This window comes from Schistocerca serialis, chromosome 3, assembly GCF_023864345.2.
Source record: "Schistocerca serialis cubense isolate TAMUIC-IGC-003099 chromosome 3, iqSchSeri2.2, whole genome shotgun sequence".
NCBI classification, from domain to species: Eukaryota; Metazoa; Arthropoda; class Insecta; order Orthoptera; family Acrididae; genus Schistocerca; species Schistocerca serialis.
Window position 1 is genome coordinate 294953279 of NC_064640.1, and position 27072 is coordinate 294980350.

General features: G+C 37.3%; 1 protein-coding gene across 34 annotated transcripts in view; it reads left to right on the plus strand.

Annotated features, from left to right (window-relative positions):
• The window catches only part of LOC126470085 (twitchin), a 515873-nt gene that overhangs the window by 67543 nt on the left and 421258 nt on the right, over positions 1 to 27072 (plus strand). For all 34 annotated transcript variants that reach the window (XM_050097601.1, XM_050097605.1, XM_050097618.1 and 31 more), the window contains exons 4-5: positions 9106 to 9268; positions 21671 to 21812. In XM_050097601.1, the coding sequence (XP_049953558.1) occupies positions 9106 to 9268; positions 21671 to 21812 (305 nt within the window). The remainder of the gene's footprint in view (positions 1 to 9105; positions 9269 to 21670; positions 21813 to 27072) is intronic.

The following is a 27072-nucleotide window of genomic DNA, read 5'->3' on the forward strand; positions in this document are numbered from 1 at the left end:
ATGGGACTTAACATCTGTGGTCATCAGTCCCCTAGAACTTAGAACTACTTAAACCTAACTAATCTAAGGACATCACACACATCCATCCCCGAGGCAGGATTCGAACCTGCGACCGTAGCAGTCGCGCGGTGCCGGACTGAGCGCCTAGAACCGCTAGACCACCGCGGCCGGCGCCATTATCAATGCATCATCTGCATGTGAACCTGTCAGACTTGATCGGTATTTATTCTTGATAATGTTCGCAGATGAAAATGTCACTTCGCAAAGTTACAGTATGTAGAGAGAAAACAAGAACAAGTTTTTACAGCAAACACTAATGGCCATGGGACATTTATTCCTGTCCACCAGAGTCGAGAAATTGCTTGAAGTTGCGAAACATGATTTCTAAGATATGTCTTCTTGAATATTTAAAACTTCCGTTTACATTTCTTCAAGAGTGTAATTTCCGAAAATCTCACATATCCTGCCTCCCCGATCAGTAATGTCAACTGAAACGAATGGATTGCTGGTAAACATAATCACTGGTTCAGGTGTTGAAAACTGGCTAAACGTGTTACTAAATACTTTGACTGGGATTTCAAGATGCTTGGCAAAAGACATTTACGACATTTACGGTTTCTGTGATGTAATTCAAGCTGGAAAGTGTGATAGAGAGTTTCTTTTTAAATGCACACTCTATAATTTTAGTTTCCTCCTCTGGAAAGCATTTACTGTACTTGTCATGGCTGAAATACTGCGATTTTTCCCTTGCAATTGGAGGCTTATTTAATTTAATTTTGAGGTGTATCTGTCAAGAAACCTAAATCTAGGAGCCGTGATATCTCGTCAACTTCTTGACAGTACTGCGCAGAAAATAGTTTCAGAAAATCTCTTATCTCGTACAGAAGAATGCAGAATCGTTCCCCAGTTTTCCCCCACTAAGACTGGAAATAAATCAGGCGCTACAGTTGTCGTTATAGCAACAAGTTCAGAGTGTGGAACGTTGCTACATGTTGATTTCAGGATTTCATTAAATATGTCTTCTCCACAAGTACGTTTTTCAAACTCCTCCTTAACCGTAAAATCATGAAAGACCATTTTAATAAATAAAGACTTCTCTCCAATATCGGAGATATCACTGCTTTCATCAAACCGAAGCGAAAAATATTCACAGTATCGCAGATCCTGATATAATTAAGATTCTAAATTGTTAAAAATCTGTTCAAGAATCTAGCAACAATTAGTTGAGACAACAGATGTCCTTTAATTCCAGGGTACTGACCATTGCTTCTGTAACTACTTCTCCGTCACTGAATTCCCCCCCCCCCCCCCCTTCGTTTCACTGAAACACAACAGATCTTGTAAGATGCTGTTGTCACGTTACTATTTTGCTGAGCTGAGCTAATTTGGATTTTAAGTCTCTAACTTCACGTTTTCGTAATTCAGAATTAGCAGAACAGTAAAGTTCATGTGATTTGTCGAAAAAATGTTCTACATTACTTTTCTTGTGAACAGACACACTACCGTTTCATAATAAGCACGCGGATTTTCCTCCGAATACGACAAAACAAAACTGCTCCTCCCAGTAACTGCTTGAATTGTAAGTTCTTTGTCTTTTAGCCGTGCTATATTGACATAATCGATCGCACATAAAGGAGCCCTTTATTCGTTCAATAAGATTGTCAAACGGTCAGTATTGTTACTGAGGGTGCGTATTGATGTAATTCCTATACTAGAAATATTGACGAGGAATATTGATAGCACACAAAATATTCTCAGTATTGTCAATACATACTAAACGTGTGAGGTCAAGTATTGACGGTTTGACAATATTCTCCACTCAGATGATCGACAGAGCTTCATGAACCAGCTACATGTTTTCAGTTCGCCATTGTGCATAGGTTCAATTTTTCAAGTACTGCTGTATTTTACAGATTATAAGACGCACTTTTTCCTTCGAAAAATTACATCCAAAATTTAGGTGTTTCTCATACTCGGAATAAATACACTAATGGCCATTAAAATTGCTACACCAAGAAGAAATGCAGATGATAAACGGGTATTCATTGGTACTAGAACTGACATGTGATTACATTTTCACGCAATTTGGGTGCATAGATCCTGAGAAATCAGTGCACAGAACAACCACTTCTGGGCATTGAGTCAAACAGAGCTTGGATGGCGTGTACAGGTACAGCTGCCCATATAGCTTTAACACGACACCACAGCTCATCGAGAGTAGTGACTCGCGTATTGTGAAGAGCCAGTTGGTCGACCACCGTTGACCAGACGTTTTCAATTGCTGAGAGATCTGGAGAATGTGCTGGCCAGGGCAGCAATAGAACATTTCATGTATCCAGAAAGGCCCGTACAGGACCTGCAACATGCGGTCGTGCATTATCCTGCTGAAATGTAGGGTTTCGCAGGGATCGAATGAAGGGTAGAGCCACGGGTCGTAACGTCCACTGTTCAAAGTGCCGTCAATGCGATCAAGAGGTGACCGAGACGTGTAACCAATGGCACCCCATACCATCACGCCGGGTGATACGCCAGTATGGCGATGACGAATACACGCTTCCAATGTGTGTTCACCGCGATGTCGCCAAACACGGATGCGACCATCATGATGCTGTAAACAGAACCTGGATTCATCCGAAAAAATGACGTTTTGCCATTCGTGCACCCAGGTTCGTCGTTGAGTACACCATCGCATGCGCTCCTGTCTGTGATGCAGCGTGAAGGGTAACCGCAGCCATGGTCTCCGAGCTGAGTCCATGCTGCTGCAAACGTCGTCAAACTGTTCGCGCAGATGGTTGTTGTCTTGCAAACGTCCCCATCTGTTGACTCAGGGATCGAGACTTGGCTGCACGATCCGTTACAGCCATGCGGATAAGATGCCTGTAATCTCGATTGCTGGTGATACGAGGCCGTTGGGATCCAGCACGGCGTTCCGTATTACCCTCCTGAACCCACTGATTCCATATTCTAACAGTCATTGGGTCTCGACCAACGCGAGCAACAATGTCACGATACGATAAACCGCAATCGCGATAGGCTACAATCCGACCTTTATCAAAGTCGGAAACGTGATGGCACGCAATTCTCCTCCTTACACGAAGCATCACAACAACGTTTCACCAGGCAACGCCGCCGGCCTTGGTGGTCTAGCGGTTCTAGGCGCTCAGTCCGGAACCGCGCGATTGCTACGGTCGCAGGTTCGAATCCTGCCTCGGGCATGGATGTGTGTGATGTCCTTAGGTTATTTAGGTTTAAGTAGTTCTAGGGGACTGATGACCACAGATGTTTAGTCCCATAGTGCTCAGAGCCATTTGAACCATTTGAACCAGGCAACGCCGGTCAATTGCTGTTTGTGTATGAGAAATCGGTTGGAAACTTTCCTCATGTCAGCACGTTCTAGGTGTCCCCACCGGCGCCAACCTTGTGTGAATGCTCTGAAAAGCTAATCCTTTGCATATCACAGCATCTTCTTCCTGTCGGTTAAATTTCGCGTCTGTAGCACGTCATCTTCGTGGTGTAGCAATTTTAATGGCCAGTAGTGTATAAAAATGCCCAGTGTTTGGTGTGAAATTCCCGCCAGGCTTAAAAATGGCCATATATTCGATACCGCGGGAAACCTATCTCTGTCTGGCAACATTGGATTCAACTGGCAACAACAGTACCCGAACCGACGAACATGAGTTTCGGTGATTCACAAGTTTGCTAACACTGTCTCTCTCTCCTGCCCCACCAACACAGACCCAGAACACTGTCTAGCCCATGATGCGTCATTGCTGTCTAGGGCGCCAGTGAACTTGAAATTGATTTGTGTTATCGGTAACAGCGCAATATTATTGCTAGTAGCTAGTTTCGCAATGGAAAAAAATAAGTGGTATTCATATGATGCAGGCTGTAAATTGATAGTAATAGCATATGCAGGAGAACATGGAAACAGAGCAGCTGAGCGGCATTTCGGCTCTCCAACAACAGAAAAAACCATTCGGGATTGGGGGCTAGTAAAGAAGAACTGAAAAAAATGAGGAAGACTAAATGTGCAAAAATACTGGCCTGGATCCAAAATGGCCAAAACTAGAAGATGACATATTGAAATGGATTCAAAGACACCGTCAAAGTGGCATTGATATTAATAAAATTAGTTAATGATTAAAATACACACTCGTAAGCTAGCGCTACAGTGGAGCTTAAAAGAGTTTAAGGGTGGGATGCTACACGTTTATGAAGCATCGTTGACTTAGCATGCAAACCAAAACCAAAACATCTCAGAAAATGCCACAAGAGTATGAAGAGAAAATATTATCTTCCCAGCATCGAAAGAAAACCACTACGGAACTAAGCCAAATAGCGAATATGGACGAAACTCCTCTGACATTTGATGTGCAGAGTAACAGAACTGTTGCTATGAAAGGTGCTGAGACTGTAACTATAAAAACAAATGGACACGAAAAAATGCACTACCTCGTTGTCCTTTCATGTTGTGCTGACGGTACTGAACTTAATCCAGTGATGGTTTTCAAGCACAAAACAGTCCCAAAACATTCTGAAGTAGGTCTACCGCCATTTGTTGTTCACATACATGGCAAGGGTTGGATGGACGAGGCTGGAATGAAATTATGGATTAACGGAGTGTGGGAGAGAAGGAAAGGTGCTATATTGAAGACGAGTTCTCTACTTGTACTAGATCAGTTTCGTAGTCATTTGACAAATTCTGTGAAGGAGAAATTGAGGCAGGGAAATACAGAGCTTACTGTTATTCTGGGAGGACGTACTTTACAATTGCCACATCTTGATGTCTCGATAAATAAACCATTTAAAGTGTATAAGAGAGAGGAATGGAACAAATGGGTGAGGTATGAAATCCAACACGAATTCGCGCCGAAGGGAACTTTAAAACGACCTACAAGTGTGTCAGTGGATAAAACACTCGTGGTCTAGAGTGAGAGACAACATTATTCTTAAATCTTTCAAGAAGTGCGGCGTATGTAACGCTCTCCATGAGAATGAAGCTCATCTTATATATAAAGTGGACAACGATGACGACGAGGAAGAAGAAGAAGAAGAGAAGGTTCAGATGACGATTATCAGGTTTTTTAAAGGTCTGTTCGATTTTATAAACAAAGATTTTTTAGCATGTCTTTGCAATCCAATAGGAAAAATCGTAAAAATGTTATTTAAAAATAGGGTAAAAATTAAGGTGCGTGTCATTGTTCATAGCGTTTTACAGTCCGTAAAATACGGTAATCTTGTAACACAAAGCAATTTTAGTAGGTCTATACAAAGGTAATCATTCTATATACCACTTTAGGATGGTCATCGCTATTAATCTGAATATGATAGGCCTACGGTGAATTACACACCAGTTTGAAAAAACCCTTCCACTTCGAAAAATACGTCATATGTCCGTAATAACCTGTGAGAAGTGTGCAAAATGCATGTTAATTTCGCCAAATTATCAAAAAAACGTGAAAAAATGACTTGCGTTAATTGCCTGACATATCTTACCAGGCAGATATAATTGCTTCACAGGTTTCCATACAGTTTTACTAATTGTGTTTGTAGATATTACAGAACAAAACTTCAAGCTTTCGAATTATCTGCCTGTCGTTAGAAATCTCGAAGTTATTCCTAATCTCTCGTGGACTGCGCTTGATTCCTCATTAACGTGGTACTGTATTCTCTACTTCATTACCTGTTGAGATTAGTAATTTATCATACGATGCGGGACTGGTCCTAAAATAATTTATTAATATTTCGGGACCGTAATTCTGATTTTAGTCAATAAATTAACATTAGACAATTCGCTCCTCATTTTCAGTCATTTTCCTCTTTTTCTGTAGCTTATAAAATTGCGGCACACACTTTCTTTTGCGTATCTTAAACCTGTAAAATTACATTACCAACGAACAATAATAGTGATGGTGTGTGGGTTGCTAAAGTATATTGAACATTTGACAAACTAGTATTGTCAATAAATATCAACTTGTGCAAGCCCCTGACGACACGTGCCGTTAACTGAACCTACATTCACAAGCCCACTGGTTATACTGGACAGCGCCAAAACATTGCACACAAAGAAGCTACCGGTACAAACAACCATATTTGAAGAAATCGAACTTACTGTCTGCGGCAAAACTTGATTGGGATTAAAGTGACTCTGTCTCCAATTTCCAACAATTGATGTCTAGTATTTGTTCAGGGAAATAATGAGAACAGTTTTGTTCTGAAATTTAATTCAATATTATAAATCATTGTAACAGAAATTTTCTGCCTCTTGGGCAGGAAATGAGGTGTTTATAAGAAGTAAAAACAACAGTGTCAATTCAGTATTTCAGATTTGCTTTGAAGTATCAAGATATTTTTATAGATCTGGCATTTTTCAACTTAAATTACTGTTACCGGAAGCTCTCTTCACATTCAATGCAATTAAAGGATAATCACACGCCTGAGAGGTTATAAGAAGGTGGAAAGACAACTGAAATACCAACTAGACAGCACGCAGGTAATAAAACTATTAATATGGTACAAAATAAACCAAGCAGGTGAAGCAGCAACCGCTTGAAACAGAAGTATTAAGTGGTACAAAGATACTGTGACTGGTAAAAAGTTAGGGCCTACCCTGATTGAATGCAGCTGAAAAAAACTGCAATTTACACTACCAGATCATTTGCTGAAAGTTCACTGCATTTTGCAGTGGGATAATTAGGAACGAAGTGCAGTTTGGGATTGGACAAGAATGGAAAAGGAAGTCGACTGTGACGTCGTTAGAACAGTCATGTTAATGTGATTCAGGCAAACTACAGAACACAGAATCTGGATGGCTGGATAGGGATTTTAACCTATTCTTCTGGTATCACCTTTCTCAGTAACAGCCCGATATTACAGTCCATTGAGCATCAAGGTGGAGGAGCCAATGTTTACACATTACTTTAGAATATTCCCTCTCAGTTCTTTTTATCGGGAATGGTTGAAGTGCTGGCCAGGAATGCCACCAGTTCACTAATGGATGCTTGTGTGGTGTTGCTTGATCCATAAGCATCTGGTTCAAATTTGTTTTCTGAGAAATATTTTCATTATTAGTATTTAGCCAACAAGGGAAGACAGTTTTGCAATCAGAGTTCTTATCACAAATCTGCGCCAATATAGTGGGTAAAATTCCAGTCCTCTGTAGCGTGATGGGGTGACAGCATACGACATTATTAATGGTTAACCACTATTATTTTAACCTCCATGGTGTTATTTGAGAGGAGTAGACTATGTGGGAGCCTGTGTTTCCCTCCTATACTCAACTTCAACAGTGCAAACACCACTATGTTGTGCAAGTGTTTATCACAAGTGCATTGTACACAATGCTCAGTCCTTCAGATATAACTTAGACCAAAAGGTCAACATTTAGCAGTTATTGTATAGGGCAAATTGCTCCTTCTTATATCCCTTCAATCACATCAGCTCATACTCCTAGCATAATTCCTTAGGCATATGTTCAAGTGTACAGGATACAAACAGAGCTAAAACCATGAGCAAGCTGCTGAAAGATTCTATCTCGATGGTAGATAACATGTAGATGTATGTTCAATTAGAGAAACCTGCAACATTCCATGTAATATGTGGGCAAGCATTTTTCTATTTGAATACAGCTCCAGAAATATAATGGAAGAAGGCTACAACAGAACTAAGCTGTGCATATCCTATTCTTGCACAGTTACCACTGAGTACAGGTATTGGAGCATGTATGTATGTCAGGGTTATTGTGCAGTTCGGCCCCCAGTGGATTCCCCCGGGAACATCTCATACCAGACAGGTGCAACCCCAAATGTTTATGTGGTAGAGTAAGGATGGTGTATGCGTACATAGAAATGGTGTTTGAGCAGCAGTCACCGACACAGTGTAACTGAGGTGGAGTAAGGGGAACCAGCCTACATCCACTGAGGTAGATGGAAAACTGCCTTAAAAACCATCCACAGGCTGGCCAGCAGACCGGACCATGACACTAATCCTCTGGGCAGATTCGTGCCGGGGACCTTCCCATTCAGCAGGGCATTAGACCGCACGGCTAGCTGGGCAGGTTATTGGAGCACAATAGTTACATATACACGTATTTTCCACAGCCAGTTACTATGAGGATTCCACTACAACTAAATGTTGATTTTTTCAGTGCAGTCTTACATATTTTTGATTAGTCCTGTTGGTATTTTAGCAGGCTGCATGTATTGTTTAAACATTAATTACAATTATGTAATAAGAAACTACATTTTAGCTGTTGCCATTTTTAACCTTTTAATCTATTAGATATTACACAATCAATGTCTCATATTATCATTTAATTAATTAATTTATTTATATTATAAGATCTTGACATTTACCAGTTACCATTAAATTTGTTTGGTGGTAGTAAAATCTTTGTTTTGTATTGTTATTTTTGTTGTTGTTGTTCTTGTTGTGGTTGTGGTTGTCTTCGGTCTAAAGACTGGTTTGATGCAGCTCTCTATGCTACTCCATCCTGTTCAAGCCTCTTGATCTCTTCATAACTATTGCAGCATGCATGTACTTGAACCTGTTTACTGCAACCAAGCCTTGGTGTCCTTTTACAGGTTTTACATACACACTTTCCTGCATTACAAAACTGATGATTCCTTAATGCTTCAGTTTGTGTCCTTTCGACCAATCCCTTCTATTAACCAACTTGTGCCATGAATTTCTTTTCTCTTCAGTTGGATTCAGTACCTCCTCATTATAATACTGCCTACACAGCTAATCTTCAGCATTCTTCTGTAGCACCACATTCCAAAAGCTTCACTAGAAAATGGATTTGTAACTCAAAACCAAGAATGTGAAAAATAAATCAGTTGTAAAATGTAGGCAAAATGTGTGTTTTCTTATCTAATCAAATACATCAGTTTAATATGACCAGCGTCATTTCATTATTAACATTTTTAAGGTAGATGTTCCCGTTTATATGTTTTATGATGTGTTTCATCAAACTGTATATGCCAAAGGACAATAAAAAGTTCATCTTGGTGTAGCACTCAAATTATTTATTTATTTACTCTAGACTTACTCTAAATCATAAAATATTTCTGATCTGGTGCCAAGTTTTCATGTTATGATTCTCAGGCAAATAGATGGCATTGCCCCAACTTTTTCAAAGAAACCTGCAATACGACAAGAAGAAGATGGGAAGCGGCTTCTGTTTGAATGTCGAATTCAAGCTGATCCCCGACCAACAGTAACATGGTCTCACAGTGGTACTGTTGTGAAAGAATCACCACGACACAGGGTTAGTATGTTAACATTTTGTTATAATTATATTGTTATATAGTTCTAATCTATTTAATAACCAAATAAATAGATAAAGTCAATATAAAAATAAAGTGATTTGAAATCCCATGATTTAAGACAGTGTATGATATATAGACTGGTGAAACAGTCACACTTTTCAATATCTTTCCTCATTTTGCACACTCATTCCAGGCGTGTACTGCCCACTAAGAGGTGACTGTGGTTTTCCATAAAATCTGAAAATTATACCTGTATTGTGTATTTCACAGTAGTTTGTTTAATATGTGTACAGATAATGAGAAAATGACGACGTTTGTAAAGTGTGAGGAAAATACAGTATCATTTTCAGTTCATTTCATTTATTCATTTATAGACAATTCACTTTGTGTGAATGTCAGGCAATATGTGTACAATGCATACATGTTTCATAAAATACAAAAGCAGAAACGAGCACATATTTCTATATGCAGACATAATATGCAGAATTTATTAAATGCACAAAAGAAAAAGAAAACCATCCTCACTGCACTACATCATACACGGAACATAACCTGTATACATCATTAGAATTTTGTTTGCATGTAACAGAAAGAGTCTTGAATACACTATATGATAAAAGTACTTGAGCAGCAGTAGTCTTCTTACACAAAAACAAATTGTATGCTATTTGGTAATATATAGCCATCATACTATTTTTCTCAATACTCTTTAACACTGCTAAATAAAACTTTTCAGTTTATTTGTGAACTCCTGCACTTCCTTTTTGATCTGAGTCCACTGAGGCAGTTTGTTGAACAGAATTCAATCAGCAATTACTTGCTCTTTATCTATTTGTCGTATTTGTTTGTTGTCAGTGTGCTAATAATTTTTTGTGCTTGTATTACAGCAATGCACATTCCTATTTAATAATGCATTGCAGTTTACATTCACAAACATAATTGGTTCGTATGTATATAAAGAAGATCCTGTCTGTCAAAATGATTAGCACATCATCCAAATCAGAATATACACAACAAGTGTGGCAAGATAAACACTTCCAGTAATCTTACCCTCATAGACTGTAGTGAACGTTTCACTAATTATAAATACATTACAGCTTTATATATTGGCCAACAGTAACACCTAAGAGTAAGAACAATAAGAAGTTGTCTAGCCATTGGTTGATTTTCACAACTGGTGCTGGTTTTTAGATGTCAAGTGGATGTACATTGTCTTATGGCATTTAGAAACAGGTTATTCCCATTGAAATATTCATAATTTCTTTATTTAAATGACATTTTTGCAGCTAGTTATTCCACAGTGCTACCATTCATTACAGTAGACATGTCATCAGCATACATAATTATCTTGTATTGCACTGACAGTGGCATGTCACTCATGTTTGAAACGAACAGTAATGGGCTCAGCACAATCCCTGCAGTATGCTATACTTAATTTCTTAGAAGTCAGAGAAAATGACTGTTATCAGTTTTATATTCTATTGCAACACAATACAGCCTCTTTGAAAAAATTATTTTATTACAGCAGATAATTTCCTCATTATTCCATAGTTCTAAAGTTTCTCTAACAGAATACTGTGGGATAAAGAGTCAAAACCCATAGAAAGACAGAGTAAGAGTCTGCAGAAACTTTTGTTTTGTTTAGTGTCTTAATACAACATTTTAAAAAATTCAGTATTGTGTTGTAGTTGACTTGCACCGTCGAAATCCATGCTGCCCCTTTTGCAAATCTTGTTTCTGTCAATGAAATGTCTTATTCTATCTTTTATGACTATCTCCATGACTCTGGATAAAACAGATTTAATAGTGATTGATCTGTAGTTTATACGATCCTCTTTATTATTGCCCTTATATATATGTGTAGTGTAGGAATCTGACATTGTAAAAATTTGAGAGCTTGTAGAGGATGAAATTTTGAATGTTTTCATTAAAGGAACTTATAACTGGAAATGTGAATTACAATTTTTACAGAACTATGCACATTCTACACATTTGCTAGGCTAAATGAAACACCAAAATACTGTAGTTTGGAAAATGTTTATTGGAAGTAAAGTTTGGAAAATGTTTATTGAAAAATAGAATACAATCAAATACTATAAACTGAATTTGTGTCTTCACTGCCTCACTGTGATGACCATCAACTTCATTACGTAATGTGCAATCCCAAACCACATTTGATCTGCTTCTCTGTAAGATTCTGCCCTCCCCATTGATAGTATCAAATGCTGTGAAGATGTACTCAGTTAGCTCAGAAACTGTTCCTGTTGGTGTTGAGTACAGAAAGGACTTTACATAACCCCAGACTGAAAAGTGCAGAGGGGTGAGGTCAGGGAAGTGCACAGACCAAGAGACTGGGCATCCCTTTCCAGTTAGTCTCTGCCTGAAGTTGTCTATGAGATGTGTCCTGTCCCGATGATCGATGAACACTGGAGCACCATCATTCTGAAACCATAAACTAGTGGACAGCTTCAAGGAAATGTGCTCCAGAAGTTCACGCAATGCATTGTCCAGAAAGTTCATGTACTGTGCACCATCTTGTAAAATGTGTGGCCTAATATGGTGATCGTCCATAATTCCAGTTCAAATGTTCAGTGAGAACCTCACCTGGTAACTTCTCATACAGCAAGAGTGTGGATTTTCAACAGCTCTGTGATGGCTGTAGAACATTTATTTTACATTACTAACTGTAGATTCCATATATCAAAATGTTTGAAATTTCATCATCTACAGTCTCCCAAATTTTGAAAAAATCGTTCTGTTATACCCTGTATATGAACCATCTTGTTTTTTAACATGCTGGAGATATTCCTTCTTCCATTGACAGCTTTATTAATATAGTATGTGATTTTACCACACATGGGGGACTGTCTTTAATTGTTTTGGTACATATTCCATACGACCCCTTTTTTTGACTAAGTGTATTTTTTTTAATCCTGTTTCACTTGTTGGAAGCAAGAATAACCTATAAGTTACTGCTGAGGTGATCTTCCTAGGCTCTCCTTTTGTAGGATTTTGCTTTTTGAGTTTCTCAAATACTGAAACATAGTGTTAATTAAAAATGTTGTGGACTTCATGCAGGTCTTCACATTTTTCCCTTCTTTTTCTATTGCTGTGTTTTCAGTTGCTTAGCAAGTTGAACTTTTTCCTTCAGCATTTATACATGACCAACAAGTCCTAGTAATATTATTTATTTTTCTGAGATGCTTTGAATTCTATATAATAATTCAGAGCAGAAAAAATTCCACTTTGCAACTATACTCTCATCCCTGGATACATATTCCTACTGTTTTGATTCTAGTAGCCCATCCAGTACATTTGAATTTGACAGTTTCATTGACGAAGTTCTGCAACTACCATACGCTAACTTGTCTCATTTTCCAATGTTTCAGTTTCTTTTCCATAATGGCCAGAATGGCTTTATTTATGATTTGCACTCTGAGTCTACACCAAAGTGTATTTTAGATAATGTGATCTATTTGGGTGTGTGTTTCATCTGTGGCTCTAGAGTAGTTTAATTCTAGTTTAAGATTAACTGTTCAGGTCACAAGAGCTCCTTTTATAAAACTTTCCATTAAAATATAATATTTGTATCTCCCTCCACAACTATACAAGTGAAATCCTGTACTACTTTGTTCAAAATGGCTTCCAATTCCTGAAGAATACTATATGTGTCACTGTTAGAAGATTTGCATAGTCCTATTACTAAGTATTTCCACCTTGAACCTTTACCTGTCCTGCAGCTGCCTCAGAAAAAAAATGCAGATCATTTTGTAATGGGTCATGGAAAGCTATCCGTTATTCCAATGATTACATATATCTCCACCATCCTTGTGTCAATACTTAATGGAATGTGATGTTCACTCATAGCCTACTATAACTTTTATTTAATTTTTTAAATAATGTGTCCTGTCATAATGAATATGTCTGGCAAATTAGTAGGTAACAATATTTCTGTATCTTTTGATTCTGATGCAAAATCCTTAGATTACAACTGCAAGTCTCAGTATTGCTGTTTACTATGTTACTTTTTCCTTTACCTCTGGGCACCCACATGGTTTCTATTGGCAGTCCCCATTATGGCCTTGTTGGTAATGCTGGTGTGCCTGGTAGCAATACATTTCCCTCTCCACAGCTTGTCTGTGTTTGAGGTTTCAGAAGATCAGGCAGTTGTATCCAAGCATCCATTTCCTTCAGATAGTGTCTTTCCAGGTGGTGGTATTCAACCATTTACATGTTGCTTATTACTTCTAATATCTCTCCTGACATTTCCAAGTTGTCATAGGTATTTGTATGGAGAGCATACCTTGTAAAATGAACTTTCACATCATTACTTGCTTCAGAATATGTCACATATCTAAACATACTAAAGATTTATTGAAATTTCCTGCATTCTGCAAATATTTCCTGGTTTGGACAGAATTTCCCCATCTGTTCATATCCGTGTTGAATGTTGTTGTTTCCATTGTTGTTGCTGTGGTGTTCAGTTTGAAGACTTGTTTCGTGCAGCTCTCTATGCTAGTCCATCCTGTGCAAGCCTATTCATCTCTACACAAGCACTAGAACATACATAAATGTGAATCTGCTTACTGTATTCAAGTTTTAGTCTCCCTCTGCAGTTTTTGCTCACCTCACTTACTTCCATTACTAAACTGACAGTTCCTTGATGCCTCAGATTATTTCCTATAAACCAGTCCCTTCTTTGAGTCAAATTATGCCATACATTTATTTTTTCCCCAATTTGATTTGGTATGTTCATAATCTTCAGCATTCTTCTATAGCACCATATTTCAAAAGCTTCTGTTATCTTCTTGTTTGGACTGCTTATTGTCCACATACCATTTCCGTATGAGGCTACACTCCAGGCAAATATCTTCAGTAAAGACTTCCCAACCCTTCAATCTATATATGGTATTAACAAATTTCTCTTCTTCAGAAACACTTTTCTTGTCATTGCTGGGCTACATTTTATGTCCTCTGTACTTCGGCCATCATCAGTTTTTTCAGTGCCAAAATAGCAAAATTCATCTACTGCTTTTAGTGTCCCATTTCTTAATCTAATTCTCACAGCATTGCCTGATGTAATTGAACTGCAATCCGTTACCATCTTTTTGCTTTTTTTGATTATCATCTTATATCCTACTTTCAAGACACTGTCCATTCCATTCAACTGCTCTTCCAAGTCCTTTGCTGTGTATGACAGAATTAAAGTGTAATCAGGAAACTCAAAGCTTTTGATTCTTTCTCCCTGAAATTTAATTCCTTCTCCAAATTTTTCTTTGGTTTCCTTTAATGTTTGTTTAATGTACAGTTTGAATACCATCATCCTCTCTCAAAAAGAGTGTACTCCAGTCAACATTATCAAAAGCTCATTCTAAATCTACAAATGCTATAAAGATAGGTTTGCCTTTCTTCAATATATTTTGTAAGATAAATCACAGGATCAGTATTGCCGTAAGTGTTTCTACATTTCTCTGGAACTCAAACTCCTCTTCTTCTATTTCTTCTATAAATAATTCATGTCAGTATTTTGCAACCGTGATGTATTAAACTGATGGTTCAGTAGTATTCACACCTGTCAGCACTTGTCTGCTTTGGGACTGGAATTGTTACATTCTTCGTGAAATCCGAGAGTATTTTGCCTGTTTTGTACATCTTACACACCAGGTAGAATAATTTTGTCATGGCTGGCTATCCTGAGGATCTCAACAATCCTGCGAGAATGTCGTCTATCCAGGGGCCTTGTTTCCACTTAGGTCTTTCAGTATCATCAGTATCTTGCTCTATCAAATTCTTCTTGCAGTATCATATCTCCCATCTCATCTTCACCTACTTCCTCTTCTCTTTCTGTAACATTCTCCTTAAGTTTTACACTGGACTCGCATTCGGGAGGACGACGGTTCAATCCCGAATCAATGATGTATTAAACTGATGGTTCAGTAGTATTCACACCTGTCAGCACTTGTCTGCTTTGGAACTGTAATTGTTACATTCTTCCTGAAATCCGAGAGTATTTTGCCTGTTTTGTACATCTTACACACCAGGTAGAATAATTTTATCATGGCTGGCTATCCTGAGGATCTCAACAATTCTGCGCGAATGTCGTCTATCCAGGGGCCTTGTTTCCACTTAGGTCTTTCAGTATCATCAGTATCTTGCTCTATCAAATTCTTCTTGCAGTATCATATCTCCCATCTCATCTTCACCTACTTCCTCTTCTCTTTCTGTAACATTCCCCTTAAGTTTTACACTGGACTCGCATTCGGGAGGACGACGGTTCAATCCTGTGTCCGGCCATCCTGATTTAGGTTTTCCGTGATTTCCCTAAATCACTCCAGGCAAATGCCGGGATGGTACCTCTGAAAGGGCACGGCCGACTTCCTTCCCCATCCTTCCCTAATCCGATGAGACAGATGACCACGCTGTCTGGTCTCCTTCCCCAACCAACCAACCTTAAGTTTTTACCCTTATTTGTGCCCTCTGTATATTCTTCCAGTCTTCAGGCTTCCGGTCTTTGCTTATTACTGGTTTACCATCTGAGATCTTGATATTCATAGAGATGGTTTTCTTTTCTCCAAAAGTTTCTTTAATGTTCCTATAGGTAGCATCAATTTTTCCCCTAGTTATGCATGAGTCTATAGGCTTGCATTTGCCCTCTAGCCATTCCTGCTTAACCATGCTGTACTTTCTCTCTGTCTCATTTTTTGGGCATCTTTATACCCTTATGTCTGTTTCATTTGCTCATTTTTACGTATTTATATTTTCACCTTTCATCAATTAAATACAATATCTTCTTTGTTTTTCCATGGATTTCTACTAGACCTTGGCATTCTACCTATGTGATGCTCTACAGCCTTGCTTATTTTATCTCTCAAAGTTACTTATTCATTTTCTATTGTATTCCTTTTCTCCAGTTCAGTCTAGCATTGCATGATGCTCCCTCTGAAGCTCTCAACAGTCTCTCATTCTTTCAGTTTGTCCAGGTTCCATCTCCTTAATTTCCAACTCTTCTGCAGCTTATTCGGTTTTAGTTTGCAGTTGAATACTAATGACAAAATATTTGCATACTTTTTCTCTTTCTGTCTCGTTTTAAAACTCATGTGATAATGTGACCTTCATTTCTCTAGATGTTATTTATTCCACCAGTTATATCACAATAGCTCTCATTTTTGTTTCCACCACTTCACTGAGAGGTGCTCCTGTTTTTACTAAAACTGTGGTTTTGCACTGGGTCTGCATGTATTTTTGAGTCTTTTTCAGTGGTTACATGACACACTCCTTGAAATTAGCTTAGTGTTTCAATAAAACTATTGCTTACAGGTTACACATCCCAAACCCACATTCACGGTTTGGTTTTACAGCAACAAAATTCTTGATGCAAGTTTTGTGAATTAATTTCCATGTCACTGCACGCAATCTGACCATTTTCTTGATTTTCAAACTGCACTCTATCCACTTTTAACTGATGCAGCTGGTATCTGCACAGGTGTTGCCAATGTACCTACTTGCTCAGCTATCTCAAGTCAAGAAATCAGTCTGAGATATTTTCTTTAAACCTTTGATGTAAATGTTTTGGTCATAATACTAAAAATTCTAGCTCATTTGAACTTATACAAACATTTGAATTAAGTGATACTGTGGTGGGGCAGTTTCGTCTCTTGATCGCTAGCACTGAGTAAAGCATCCTGCAAAATTAATGTCCACCTACCTCAGTATAGCATTTGTTCACCATCTGTTGCTCTGCATTTGTAGGCACTATACAGATGATGTTAAAAGCAGCATTGAAGAAAACCATCGTCCATACTTACGATTACATAGTCGCCGTAACTCAGATAACAAAATAAACCTGCAAACCTCTAGTAATAATGGGCATAAGGGGATGCTTCCTTCCTGCATTGAAAATGTCTGCTTATTGATACTAATGTTCTTTTTAACTGTCTTTTAACTATGGTGTCAACAAGCCCACATTTACGTTGATAACACATCCACTACTAGTTCATGCAGCTTATGTCGCACGCAAGACAGCCAGAAATGTGTTAAGTCCAACCCAAAATATTACGAGATTAATACAGTCAATACTCTGCTACGAAATGAGTTTCACACTCAGTCATTTTTAGTGGATTCTTCAAATGAAGATGCTCGCCAAAATGTTCTGTAAATGCATACTGAACACACCACGCAGAATTATTTACAAAGGCAGATAGTTTCACATGCAGTTTTTCTCTACAACAAACACTCCAAAATCTCCCAAACTTCACAGAATTGTCTGTAGCTGCATCTGCTTGCACGGCGATACAAACCGAACGTGATATAACAGTCTTTTCTACATTTTACAAATAATTTTTGCAGACATGTCTAACATGACCTTCTCGTCCGGCAGCTAGTCCACGACTGCTTCAGTCCCATTGCTTTCAGGGCATATAACTCATCCCAATGTGCAGGAAAGACTTTACTCTCACTGGTTGATGAAAACAAACAGCCAATCAGATTAATCTTTCATGATCGTGTTCGAGCTCAATCTGCTTTACTCCAGTCAACATTCGCAGATGCATCTACGTCATTTCATGCTGCAAACATTAACAAAATATTCCACCGAACCAAACGAAATGAAAACTAAGAGAAAACTATACTTGAAATATACTTTAGAACTGATTATCCTCTTACTACTTTTCTGGTTGCCTTATTACAAAAGCAAACACTCATAGACATATGTCATCTGCCAGTTAGGGGGATTCACAGTTTTTCATGACATCTTGGTGGCGTAACACTTGCTAGTTACGTAAGGTGTAATACAATATAGAATTGAAATTTGACATATGTCCCACATACACACTCACATTCATTCTCATTTACTCTCACCCTAACACAAAATATAAATATTATCTTTTAAACTGTTATTTCCATTACGAATGAAAAATTATCAAAAGTTTAGAATTGAAAATCCTTATAAAATAAATCACCACACTAAGAGTGCTATTACTGTTTTCAAATAACTAAAGAAATATAAACTGTTATTATTACTCTCTGAATTTAGTTTCTTAAGTGTTGGTTAAGTACTTTTTAATAGGTTTTTTATATCTCTCAAACTATTATATGTAGCGGTATCAAATTTCGTTGCAAAGCTCGTCTGAATAACAAAAGGTCATGTACCAAATTTGAAATAAAACAGCTAATATTTAACATAGTTATTTAGTTTCTTAGGTGAGGTGAATAAGTGATTTTTAGTATGTGCCACAGTGAGCATTCTCATGGTCAGCTTTAGTGACAGGTGGGGCTATGACACATACAGCATGCCACATGCCGGCCGCCACTGAACACTACTGTACTGCAGGCTCCCAAACCAGCTTGCCATAACGTAACAAAGTTACTGCAAAAATCTGCAATCGCGTAATAGCTGTGACACTACAATACTTCATTGGTTTTTGAAGTTGTTGTAACTTTTAAATAACAGACCTTTTCATATTGAATGAGCTTCAAATTTTTTAATCGTTTTTGTTTATGTGACGGTTTTATTTCAGACATTTTATGAACTCACTTTTCTTTCCAAGATACTGAAAATATTTTGCGTAATTTAGTGTATTTAATATTGTTGCTTCCTGGGAAAGTGGGTAAATGCCAGATTATAGATCCAAAGATTTGATGTTCAATCTTCAGTTGTCTCCAAGATTGTTGCTCCACTTATCGCTTCTTCCACCTCTAGCATTTTTTCATATTTGTGAAAAAATCAAAATTGCATGGTAGTTTAGAGTCCAAATTAAACTGTACGTCCTCCTATATTGGCTGGATAAGCCAGTTCCAAGGCAAGGATGTACCACCTCCAATAGGACCATGCCTTATGAAGTTCCAGTTAATGGGTGTCAAATGTTGGAGTTGGCTGTAGACTAGTTATTTTGAGATGTCATGATTGTATTGATTGCTCTACTAGAATGACAATTGAAAGGAAAATGGGGACACATAATGAGACTCTCTTATGGTATTACAGGTAACAAAGGCAGAGGAGAAAATTACTTTAAAATTAAACTGGATCTTTGATCTTCTTCTGTGCCTGGGTTCCCGGGTTCGATTCCCGGTGGGGTCAGGGATTTTCTCTGCCTCGTGATGCCTGGGTGTTGTGTGATGTCCTTAGGTTAGTTAGGTTTAAGTAGTTCTAAGTTCTAGGGGACTGATGACCATAGCTGTTAAGTCCCATAGTGCTCACAGCCATTTGAACCATCTGTGCTCTTCAGATTGCATTAGGTATCATGAAATGTGAATGGGATAGGTGAATTAGGAATGGTGATGAGCTAGCATATTATGGAACTTGGAAGGAAAGTAACAAGTGAAGACTATTGGTGATACCATTTTGGAAATTTATAGTATATCCCATTAATAAGTTTGTCAGATTTATTACCTGAGTCAATGCAGAAAGAGCCGTATCTACCAACACAAAAAATGAGGCATAGTAGATTGTAATTTAGTTAGTGGCCTTTGTTCATAAACCTTATGGTCAATGTACCCTGAAATCAGAATAGATGGTGCTCAGTTTTCCCATGACAGCTACTTAGCAGCTGAAATCTGTCACTTGCATTTATTTCAGTTGACAGCTTGTGAACTAAATATGAGATGAGTCAATGGTAGTTTAGTAAAGTTGTCCAGAATGTTCCTAAATATGTGTAATGAACATCAGGAGATGATTTGCTGGATCAAAAAAAGACAAAAGTTCCTATGCCTGTATACCCTACAACACATTGGTACTAAATGAGAGAAGGAAGATTAGATTTTAATGAATCTGTGGTGATGAGATCAAAAGAGTTTGGGCATGTGCTCGAAATGGGCAGGACGGAAATCAGCTGTGCCTTTATGAAAAATGCCTTGTCGCGTTCACCTTAATCAATTAGACATGAAGAATGTAAATTTCAATGGCAGTTGAAGATTTGAACCCTGCTCCTGCATCATGTGGAGTCAGCGTCATAACCATGGCACCATTTTGTACATTGTTTCTGAGCTATATGCTGCAACATTACAGGAAGTACAGTACCATCATCACAGATCATGTACAAAGTGTCTGCAGTGAGCAGAAATGCATGACTTGTGTAACTGAAATGAGAAACAAAACCAGGATTGCTAATCTGTTATCAGCTGACACTTTGTATTTTCCACCATTGATTCCACTGGTCTGGTTGTAGGTATTACCAGAGGCACATCTCTGATAGCTGATATTATCTCTGACTTGTTGTTAAATGTTGAAAACAAGGACTGACAAGCTGCCACAAAGCACTCCTTAACAACTGTGCCATCATAAAATCGTTTTGCATGTTTCATCACTACTTCTGACACACAAATTGATGCTACATTCGATGCTTTTTTTCGGTAGGTTTTCCAAAAAATGACTGTTGTGATTGTAATTGGCTGTTAAGATTAGAAAGTGTCTTTCTCCTCAACTCACTACCAACAGCTGCTTCCAATTTGAAGTCTTTACAAACTGTTCTAAAATGGCATTCATTATTTCTCTTTTTAGATAAGGCTAAACTAGCATTAGATATCAAACATAAACAACTGTCTTTGTGCACTGCAACAATAAACTGTTCTTCCCACTTACCATGGAAGTGGCATGTTTTTCTGTGTTTAGCTGCACTCATTTTTCGCAAATACGGTACTAAGTGAGAACTAAAACTTGTCACATGCATTGTTGCTGAGATGTGCTGTTGTGGTGTGTATTGTTGCACTATTTTGATTGCAATTGCTTCAAAAATGAGTGATAAGGCAGTTATTTGACATGTCAGCACAAACAGCAACTGAGTTTTGATAACACAAAGTATTTAACTGACTATGCACACTGTTGTTTTGTGGAATCTTGAAAACAGATATTTATGCTACATACAGCAAACCCTCAATGCTCTCCCTGCTCACTGCATCTGTCAGTCACAACCCAGAAACTTACAATTTTGCAGTTTGCAAGTAGGAACCTCACCATGAAAGAGGAAAGACTGTTGCTTGACGCGAGCATTAAAGGTGGTGAAATGGAAATGGGAATGAAAGGAGCGAAGATAGTGTTGTGGGATTTACCGCCTACAGTTACTGCGTGGAACACTCATTGTCACCAAACAGATATTTCACAAAAACAGCTCATTTCAAGAGATTTTGGAAAAAGGTTGTGAAAGCTCAATCTAAAAGATCGATGATAAAGCTATGGCGATCAACCGGTTGATCGTGGTCGACATGTTGAGCATCCCTGCAGTAGACCAATTAATGTACCATACCAATATGAGTTTATTATTTTTAAAACTGACTAACACAGAGGTGTTGGGCTTTTGTTATGATCAGTAGAATTGCTATAGTGCGGTAACATTAATACGACAATTCACACAGATATCTTTGCAGCAAGAAAAATATATTAAAATTTCATCTTGTGGTTTGTTTTACAGCTGTCTGTTGAAAAGGATGGTCATTCCTACTTTGCAACACTTGAAATTAAAAATGTCACTGTTGAGGATGCTGGCAAATACAAAGTGACAGCTAAAAATGAATTAGGAGAGAGTAACGCAACAATAAGCCTGAATTTTGACAGTAAGTATTTTTTGCTTTTATACTTTGTCCGTGGAGAAAGATGGTTTCTACGTAGAACGCAATGTACAAATGATGCTTATTATGTGACATGTCATTTGACAATTATTTTTAAAAAATGTTTTGAATAATTGTGTTATATAATCAGACTGTTTCCACTTATTTTTGTCATTATCATCTGTTTTTTTGGGGACGGAGGAATGGGGTAGAATTTGTAGATCCTTCGCTTACCCCAGTTAGATTTTTTTAAAAAAGAAAACAGCTTTCAAAGTGATTCCTATATTCCCACAGGTTGCTTGTGTTGGTAGTCATGAAAGGTCTCTCTCTCTCTCTCTCTCTCTCTCTCTCTCTCTCTCTCTCTCTCTCTCTCTCTCTCCCTCTCTCTCTCTCTCTCTCTCTCTCTCTCTCTCTCTCTCTCTCTCTCTCACACACACACACACACACACACACACACACACACACACACAACATATTATGATCACTAAGTCACAGCAGGAAGAAAAGTATAAAATGTTAATAGATGTTATCCCTCCATTTGCTGCACTAGTAATTGAGCAAAAATTACAGTGTAGTGTCTCTGACTGGCACCACAGCCAAGCGTTGCTGCCACTCCATACGCATTAAGTTACTTTGCCAATGAGCGTATTAAAAAAATAATAAACCATTTATTCCAGTTACAGGTTACAGTATCCATGCTTTTGTAATGACCCTTTCGAGGCTTTTCTGTTGGAATGTTTTCTTTGCATTCACACTTACCTGTTGTCTTATTACGCGAGATTGAGATACCAGAATTTTAGTGCACAGGGAGAAATACAAAGTGAATTAACAAACACTCTGATTTACAAACTCATCTTTAGTTACAGGACTGTACCTAGCATGCACCCAATGAATTATTTGCTAAATTTTCTTATTTAACAGTGTTGACGTGAAATGAACAAACTAATTAGCTGGTAGTGTACATTTCTATGCTTTATCAAGTAACTTGTGGGAACAAAATGGCCAAATCATTACTGTTTTCTTTATTTTGCTCTTTTGGATTTGTTATCACATAATTTATACTGTTCATAATGTCAGGCAGATTTTATTGTGCATTGTTCATATACTTTTTATTATCTGTGTGCAGAAGTTTTTACTTTTTATTTTTGTTTTTCAATTTTTATATACTTATAAATTTATTTTTTAACTTCTGGTGAAATATATTTGGGAGAACAGCAGAGAGAGAAAAAGAATATCTATTTTTATATATATGCATATATATATATATATATTTATTTTTTATTTTTTTTTTTTTTGCTAGCGGGTCTACAAAGAATCCGTCATTCTCACGTACATTTGCTTTCTGCTTCTGGTTTTCAGTTTTTAATTTTGTTGGTTCAGAAATGTAATCAGCTTAATTAATAATGTGGGTGTTCAAGTGTTCTAACAGCGTTTTATGTGAGTGAATTTCTGTCAGTAACCAATCAAAAAATCTTGCCATCAAGTGGGAGAATCATCGTGAGTTTGTTACCTTTCTTGTTTTGTTCTCTAATCATATGTTGCTTTTAGTGAGCAGTTACAGGAGCTGGTAACTACAAGTACAAAGGATGTGACAGTACAACAGTATGAATATTAATCAAGAATTCAGATTTCATTTCTTTTTTAAACATATTTAATCATTTTTGTGAGCTGCTTCATGTGACTGTCAGGTTTGGCCTGCTCTCTAGAGCAATCTCACTCAGCTGCAAAATAAGTTGTATGTTTTTTCCCATTCTCTGTTGAGAGTGTAGTCCAGTTAAGACTAGTAATTGCTGCTCGTGTTCGGGATTGCCCGGGGTGGATTACTGTATTCTGTGTTGTACACATTCATGTAAATATGCAAAAAGTTAATATGATATCTACACAGTTATATATTTTTATATTAAATTGATACAGTCCTCTGATGCAAACATACGTGACCGAGATGTGACAGCATGTTATAGTATTAACTGGGCTTTATTGTTGATCAGCTGTGAAAAAGTCACATTGTAGTTGTCCTCACCAATCATTGTACTGATAAATTATGAAATAAGATACATTGCCACATCACATCTCAGCTGTTATTGTGTAAGTACTGTTTCACTGATTAAGTCAGCTACTTTATTTTGGTGCCACTGTATTGTAATGCACCTTTGCAAACTATCTTGTATGTTTGTGTTTGTGGCTTGTACTTGTCCACAACAAAAATGAAATCATAGGGCTTCCAAGTGAACCATTCCATCTTTATATCTTTCCTTAGTAATTATAATACTTGTCTGAAAGATTATGTTGTGAAATGATCCCGTAAACCTATGCGTCATTATTACTAAGTGTGTATAGTTGCATATTTGTCTTCATTTGATGTAAAAAAAAAAAAAAAAAAAAAAGTGAACTTAGAGATTGTGAATACTGAAGAAAAACATATTGTAAGGACCATCACTAAATCAATAAAACTAAGATACATAATTAAAAAACACACACACAATCCAACTCATTTACAAGGCATGATTTGTCAGCATTCTGAATCAAATTTTATGATGCAATTAAATTGTGTTTGGCTTAGTTTATTTTACCTATCAATTTAGTAGAATTAAAGGAAAAGTGCATAACTGTCCACTATGAGAGGTAATGCATGAAATTTTGTATTCTCAGCACACTCTTGACACTATTGGTCTTGGAATATTGAATTCCCTAAAGATATCTGAAATGGAATGTTCCATGTGTCTAGTTCCAACTACCATTCCATATTCAGAGTCTGGTAATTCCCATTGTGCAGCCGTAATCGCATCAGAAACCTTTTCACATGAATGACCTGAGTATGAATGACAGCTCTGCCAATGCACTGCCCTTTTATACCTTTTGTATGAGATACTACCACCACCTGTACATGTGCTTATCACTGTCTCGTGACTTTTGTTACCTCGGTGTATAGTGCCATATGGTAATTGCTTGATTGAGAAAGTGTAAGTGTAAAAAAATTACCGATTTCATTTTCCAGTAAAGTCATGGCTATAAGAAGATAATGATAATCAATAACCAATTTACAGTAGGTGTGGTCCTGTACTTCAGTAGCTGTGGTCCTGTATTGCCTCATTCCTGTACTTATTTGTTACTCCTCTAATAAGAAAGCAGCATTGTGAAACAGTATTATACAGGTATTCACTCTCAAGTATGACAGATGGTTCCATTATTAGTTAGTTACTGAGTTGGTTGGGTGTTCCATTGATCAATTACACAGTATGGTAGTCGTTATGATGTGGAACGTGTTAATTAGATCATTATTGACTGCTTTACAGTTGAAGATATAAGCCCTGTTAGTCCTGCGTGTGGGTGTAAAACAGGCTTTTAGCTACTAAAAGTACTATTGTTACCAAGTCGCCTTGAAACACTATTGGTTTTCTGTCATCATGTACAGTTTTGTTAGTTCTCTACGTTATGTGTTCACATAAAGTTTGAGAACCTGATGTCTTATGACAGTTTATTGTTACAATTGTTTTCCGTGCATTAATAGTAGCTGTATTGCAGGAGCTGGTGTTGTGTTAGCTGTATTCTGGCAATGGCTTATCCCTTGAACTTTTAAGCCTTGAAATGGCTTTTCTCATAGTACTTTCTTTCCTCTTTTTTCCTTTTATTGCTTAATTTTATGGTCAGTTGCCCTTCTGGACACCCCAGTCATTAAGATAACCTGTGGGAGGGCAGTTGTGTCCACCATTTGTCTGTGAATTGTGTAAGCTTTATTCTGTGTGTTGTCATATTTTAACTATTCGTGTATCACGTTCTCTGAGGTGGAATTTGGGGCCCAGCCTAGCATTTGCCTAAAACTACATGGGCAACCACATCCAGGCTGGCCCCTGATAATTAATCTGCCGTGCTGATTTGATCTACGTCTGGCTCACCTCCTTGGTTTTCAAGCTAACATGCTGTGCGTTACGCATTATGGTATATGGTCAGGTTAGCTTTTGTCATAGTATCATTACACAGTTTCATTCATTTAAATATTGAGTTCTTAAGTGATTTTTTAAATAGTGTCCCATCAGCATGATGTCATAACTTGTTAATTATGGTAAGTATTACTATTTCAATTTCTTTAAAATGAACCAGATGACTGAATAAAATTAGGCAAAGAGTGAGTACTACATGGACAGTTGGTATGCTATAGTGGGTTCTACGTGTCTTTTTGCTTTCTTTAATGAAACTTTTATCTTGCTTTGCAAATAACAAAAATGCTTTACTCACTTTTTATGCACTAAAATTTTGTTTTACTGCTAGATATTGTTTCAAATTAATTTAATTTCACTTGTGTATAATACTCAGTTTTTGGATATGTATAAAATGTACTTTCATGCAATTACAAACTACCATATACTCCAGTGTAGCCCTTAGCTGTTCAGAAGCTTGCTATATCTTACATAGTATTCATTGCAGCATGTTACGGTTATCTGTTGCTGTTTGATGTCACCATCCATCTACCAGATTGTACATGAAACCACAACACCAGAAGAATCCAGTGACTTAATATATATTTGTATCATTTGTTATTTTATCTTTATGAAAATTGTTTGTATAATGATTCATTTCCTATTTCTGTTTAGTGTGTTTCTTGTCTTATTTGTGTTTTTATCTTGAAGCAGTTGTTTCATTGTGTGTCTTAAATTTTACAATAGTGTTTCAGGTTATGTTCAACAAATTAACTTTGTGTCTATATCTTATTTTTATTTTACAACAGGCAATTATTACCAGAGATTTTACTGTGATTCCTAGAACAGATTTGATGTTTTCCAGTTCTTTGCATAATTTAAGATTCATGTCATATTTCTTCAGCAATGATTGTGAAAATGCTTCCACATCTTACACCTTGGAGACCACATAGTTGACACTGACAATAGACTCTATCCTCCAATGTAATGATGGTGGGGTTTTGATTTGGGTTCTGTTAAGTTCTCCACTGGAATGATCATTCCTTTTCGTCGTACTGAGCAACACTTGCATACAAAGGATTTTGTAGACATTCAACTCCTGAACAAGTGTGTATTATGCAGCATTGTGTAAACCAGGAAACTTAAACTAACAGTTTATAGTTTATTGACTTGTAATTATCAGGAAAGAGTGGAACTTGCATAAAATAAAATGTGATGAAATAAGTATCACCATTTGATAGGAAAAAACCGACACCAATTTAATGACAACTTACATAATTGTGCCAAATTTAGATACAAACGTCAGGAGACCATATTTTGGCACTGTACTGAACAGCTATTTTGTTCTTCAT